General features: G+C 41.8%; 1 protein-coding gene across 1 annotated transcript; it reads right to left on the reverse strand.

The window, feature by feature from the left end:
- Nucleotides 1–1,673: 1,673 nt before the first annotated feature.
- On the reverse strand, nucleotides 1,674–3,634 carry LOC121939799 (homeobox protein OTX2-like). Its single transcript, XM_042482748.1, has 3 exons — nucleotides 3,475–3,634; nucleotides 3,055–3,206; nucleotides 1,674–2,372 (listed from the first exon to the last, which is right to left on the reverse strand). The coding sequence occupies exons 1-3, from the start codon at nucleotides 3,569–3,571 to the stop codon at nucleotides 1,746–1,748; spliced, it is 876 nt and encodes a 291-aa protein (XP_042338682.1). The 5' UTR covers nucleotides 3,572–3,634; the 3' UTR covers nucleotides 1,674–1,745.
- Nucleotides 3,635–5,554: the final 1,920 nt, after the last annotated feature.

Genomic DNA, 5,554 nt, shown 5'->3' on the forward strand with positions numbered 1-5,554 from the left:
TTAATCTTGTCTTCAATTTTAGGTTGCCAGGTTCTTCGTTTGTCATAATTTAAAAATAATCACTTTTTTCATAAAAAAAAAAAATAAAATCTAATTTGAATATACAGTTATTAATTGCTGTGTAATACGGTGCTAATTAGGGGTCAAATGGACAACAAAGCACTTCAACGGCAGCAAAAAGTCACGCCAGTTATTAGAAACCGCCCCTGCCACATCCTAATTAGACCGATAGCACGAGCTCTCTTCTTTAATCCATGCACGAGCCCTCGGACCTGCTCACGCTCTCTCTCTTACTAAAACTCCAAAGAGGTTGCATGTCCACACAGATCCACATATGCAATGCAGGATTAATCAGGATTAATTCAGGGATCCCTGAAACAGATGCATTGATTGAGAGATTGTTAAACTATGCGCGTTACCGTCTAGTAAGGGTAACGCGTTTTATTTTCTGAAAATATTACCCGGTTTACCCACCTTTATATGCATGACAAATAATAACAAATAGTTATTGTTTGAAGCTTTAACCGGCAGTGTTCTGCTGTTTTATTTGGTCTGTACTCGTCTGTAAACTCCTGTTTGCCCCTGGACTTTTGCGCACATTTCTGCGTGTGAACTGGCCAACGGTGCGCCCTGAACCAAAGAGCAGCCGTCAATAAAAATGTTGGATTATCCTCTTTATGAGACGGGATTAACATAGCTCTCACATAATTCACATTCCTCCCTGCCTTGGACGGAAATCACGGACTCTAATGATGCAGTAGACATTTTTTTTTTTTTTAAAGTGGGCGAATTATGACGCATTTTGGATGAAATTTGGCACAACTATCATATTAGATTTGTGCCAAATCAAAAAGTATAAAATCTAAATAATCATGTGGCTAAAATAAGGTGCCCTGTTGACATGTTGTGGTGTGTTGTGTGCAGAAACAGATGATACAAACAGGAAGAAACATAGATGTACACATGCAGCCAGGTCAGGTCAAGTGGTCTTTATTGTTATTTAGTGTGTTTGAGTGTGTCTTGATTCACTCTGCACTCCCTATTTCATTCAGCTAATCTGTCCTCAGAATAATTTATCATTTAACACTGGAGACATGGAAATAAATCTATCAAATTCACAGCTGTGGCGCGAAGCAAAATTGCATACAGGTTGTACAAAGAATCACATTTAAAAAAAGAAAAAGAAACTAACACATGGAGGGAAAATAATTCAAAAAACACATAAGGGACATTTATGAGCACATGGAAACGGACTGATTGTCTCTTATAACTAAACATTTCTCATAAATTAATAGTGCATCCATATCAGAGCTGCTCTCTCTCTCTCTTTCACACACACACACACACACACACACACACACACACACACACCACACACACACACACACACACACACACACTCATGCGCTTTGATCAAAGGGGCCCTTCAGCGTGCCAACAAAATTAAAAAAAAAGATTCTTTAAGGAGCTTAGAAAAACCCTGACCTATTCCTCAAACTTTCACTCTTTTGATCCTTTTTTTCCTTTTGGTCAACACATTTGTTCCGTGTCCTTGATCAAAGTTGGGGAGAAGTCAGTCAGTGTTCAATAAGTTAACCCAACAAGTGAGACAACCGGCTGGCAGTCCTGCTCTGCTCCGCCCGAGGAGGTAGAAGTTGGGGCTTTTGTGGTGGAAAAAAGTCGCTCTTGCTGCTCCCAACCTTGGGTTTTTTATTTAGTCTGTGAAAACTGTCCCTTAAATGTTCTCACAACACTTGAAATTTCCACGCTGCCTGGTCTTTGTAATCCAAACAGTCCGCGTTGAAATTGAGCTTCCATGAGGAGGCAGTTTGGTCCTTATAGTCCAGGCAGTCTGCGGCGCCGCTGAAGCCGAGCCCCGCCGCTCCGTACGCCGACGAGGAGAGGGAGGACGCGTTGCTCAGGTGGCCGGAAACCCCGTTGCTGCCCATGGGGCTCATGGCGGAGCCCGCGGCTGATAACTGGTGGTGCATAGGCGAAAGGTAGGAGCCGCAGTCCATGCCGGTGAAGTAGGACGAGGACGCCGTGTAGCCCTGGTTGTAGCCCGGCGCCTGGGTGTAGGTCATGGGGTATGAGCGCTGCATGCAGGAGGAGGAAGAGGTAGACAGCGGGTCTGAGAGCGGGGAGATGGAGGCCGGGCTCCAGATAGACACCGGCGCCGCGCTGCTGCTCACAGCCGGGATTGGGGTGCTGGAGGGCGGCGTGAACTGGCCACTGGCTCCGCTCTCGGAGCTGGCCTCTCGGACCGGAGAGCTTTTCTTTTTCACCGGTTTGCTGACCGCCTTGTTCTGCACTCCGCTCTGAGTTTGCTGGGCCTGTTGGCGGTGTTTGGCTCGCCGGTTTTTGAACCAAACCTGAAAAAAAAACATTTGAATCAATTTAATGAACAATTAACGCTTGACAATATGGATAAAATCAATTGTCTTGATATTTTTGACAAAAAAACTCAATATTGCGTTTGCCTATTGGTGCTTTCACAAAATATTTCCGCAGTGAGATTTTGATATAATCACTTATGTGGATAAGTATGTAAAGACAAATAGGCCTAGTAGAAAAGATAGAACAGTCTGGTAACTTAAGAAAATTAAATCACTTTACTGTAATGCAGCCTTAAAAACTAAAAAAGACAACACTTTTGATATTATCTGAAATCTAAGACCATATATAGTCTCATGATACCATTATAATATCAACATATTGCCTTAGCTACAAAGACAACAAAAAAATCAATTACCTATCAGAAAATTATGCTATTTTTCAAATGTTCCCAAAATAAAGGCTTTACATTTAGTCAATTCTCTATATAAACTTAATTTTGAAACTAGAAAAGCAATCCACAATAGGAATTAATAACGAAACAACTACAAAACATCGCCTGAAAGTGATTGATTTCCAGCACTTATCCAACAAATGAAGAGTCCACTTTACCCTGAAGTGGAGCGTCTCGCCATTTCAACACATAATGACCAATTAATCATCGATTTTACATGAAAAAATAAACTGTGTGGCTGGAAGTATTTGTTCCTGGAGACTCACCTGCACCCTGGACTCGGGCAGGTTGATCTTTAAGGCCACCTCCTCTCTCATGAAGATGTCAGGGTACCGAGTCTTATTGAACAGATTCTCCAGCACGTCGAGCTGGGCCCGGGTGAAGGTCGTCCTCTCTCGCCTCTGTTTGCGAGGAGTTCCTGATAAGAAGGAAAAACGAAAACATTGGATATAAGAAATAAAATAACAGACAGACTTCAAGAGAATAACTTAATGAGTATTCGATTCATTAATTATATTTAAACAGTCGTTATGATGCAAGTAGCCATTCGCGAGTCAATTTTTAATGTAAATAATACACAACCTATGTTGAAATGACTGCAAGTAAGGTTGGACATTTATTACGCATAAACTATCCAAATTACGCACGCACTGTCTGCACACTGGGTGCACCTTAGGGTATATTACCGTGGTATCCCACTGAGGGATGCAGCAGGTCCGCTCCTGAGGTAGATAAACTCAGTCCGTTCACCGTGTACGGCGGCTGCTTCAGGTAGGACATCATTCTGACGGCCGGACGAAAGAAATCACCAAAAAAAATATGGCAGGAATAGTGTTTTAATCCTCACGCGTCTCCGTTTGGTCTTTCACCTCGTCCACATCAACCTGAGTCAGGACACAAAACAGGGTGGTTTCAGCGTTGATGAGATTCGGACTTTTACGCGCAGCCTTTCACGCACCGCGGTGGGTTTAAAGAAGTGGGCGTCCTCGGACTCGCGGCGCTCTTAAAGCCGAGTGGAGACCCCCAGCTGTCCCCTGCTGGACTGAGGATGCTCTGTCTGGCTGACAGGCGTTTACGCCATACCCCCCCCCCCCCGGCCACCACCACCACACACACTAACTGCTACTATAAGCCCGCCTCTTCCCACCCCCAAACACACTCCTCTCCCACCAAAACAAAACATTGTCGTTAAAATGCGCACACTCTGTTGGGCCCCAACCGGTCTCTCAATTAGCATATACCCACAGGTTAGGCGAAGCTAAATAGACAGCTGATTGGGGGGCCATTTGCAGAAACAAAGCCCACTGTTGACCGATAAGTAATGCTGATAACAAAAGACTTTTGGGAACAAACAAAGAGGGCCAATACTGCAAACTGAGCGCTCATTCAAAAACAACCGAGCAGCTTCATTTCTATATCTCAAGCCCCTTTGTTTGTCTCCACTAAAACTCTTGTACATTCAAATGTAACGGAATTAAAATACCGAGGACAACTTTGGCAAATAATTAGAAACATGGAGGCATTTAAGTGATTTCTGACATATTATTGACACTTCCCCCTCCTTTTCCTAATGAATTGCTCCCGGTAATTAGATTTGGAAGGTGACACTATCGAGGAGTGTTGATTAGAGAGGAGCACTTAATCTTAATCTACACAAACAAGGAGATGGCCCACTAAATTTGTCTCCAGGTAATGTGGAAAAACAGAAAAAACCCACTGATTTCAGCCTCATATTTTACTTAAAAAATAATATAATTCCTCTATCTAAACGAGATATATTAAAATGATCTAGCAAAAAAATCTTTAAAATTTACAAAACTGACAATGACAAAGCAAAAAAGAAGAGAGAAACAAAAAACCCCAAAAAGAAACAATAAATTACCAACGCAAAAAAAAGAAACAACTAACATTGACAAAAACAAAATAGGAAAAGAAAAATAGACTAAAAACAGAAACAACATAAACAATGATCCACAGCAATATTCTATAGCCTTATATGGATATTATAGAAACACAATTACTACAAAGAATATTTTGCGAGACATGTTTAATTTTTTTTAAAGAAATATTATAAAAACAGTTATATAAAATTAAATATGTATAAAGCCAATAGTAATTATTTAGAATGTTATAATACAGTCTATTGAAAATAAGAAAAAGTATTATTATTGTTATTATCATTATTCTGTAGAGGGTATGAGGCCATTGTTAGGCCTAATCCCCCACAGGAAAAAAATATTAAACGCATTTTCAGTGTTTAATAAAGCCTTATATTTACTTTTTTTCTTCGATGAGCTCTTTTTAATAATAGCTAATTAGTCTATCTTCCATATGCTGCTGTCTGCGGCCTCTCTAACGTTTCCAGTGACACCTACCTGTAGAATAAAGTTCCCAGGACCCCAGGGTGCTCCTCCTCTCTCTAACCGGACCCCCTGGTTCTTATAGAGCCAATAACGGCCACTCCTTCAGCCTTCTCAATCTGTCACTTTTTTCACCCCAGCTTTGCTCCACATCCGTTCAATAATAAATACCCGGGGCCCAGCCATTAATTATTATTGGCTACAAGAGATTTTTTTCTTTCTGTAAGAAATTAACGAGATAATCCGGACGGCACGCGCTGGCCTGATTACAGGACGCCAGCCACGACTCCGCATTCAGGCCTCCTTAATTTTCTGCGTCACGAAAATAAAACAAAGACTGGCATTGTATTTATCAGACCAGCTGACTGCCAGACAACCGACCCCCCCAGACCCCCCCAAAACCCCA

This window comes from Plectropomus leopardus, unplaced genomic scaffold (assembly GCF_008729295.1).
Source record: "Plectropomus leopardus isolate mb unplaced genomic scaffold, YSFRI_Pleo_2.0 unplaced_scaffold61, whole genome shotgun sequence".
Lineage (NCBI taxonomy): Eukaryota > Metazoa > Chordata > Actinopteri > Perciformes > Serranidae > Plectropomus > Plectropomus leopardus.

Excerpts from the sequence above, each read along its gene's own strand:
- LOC121939799 (XM_042482748.1), bottom strand. The coding sequence starts at position 3,571 with ATGATGTCCTACCTGAAGCAGCCGCCGTACACGGTGAACGGACTGAGT. Across the intron at positions 3,207-3,474 it reads TCCCTCAGTGGGATACCACG|GAACTCCTCGCAAACAGAGG; the intron begins GTAATATACCCT and ends CCTTCTTATCAG. Across the intron at positions 2,373-3,054 it reads TGCCCGAGTCCAGGGTGCAG|GTTTGGTTCAAAAACCGGCG; the intron begins GTGAGTCTCCAG and ends TTTTTTTTTCAG.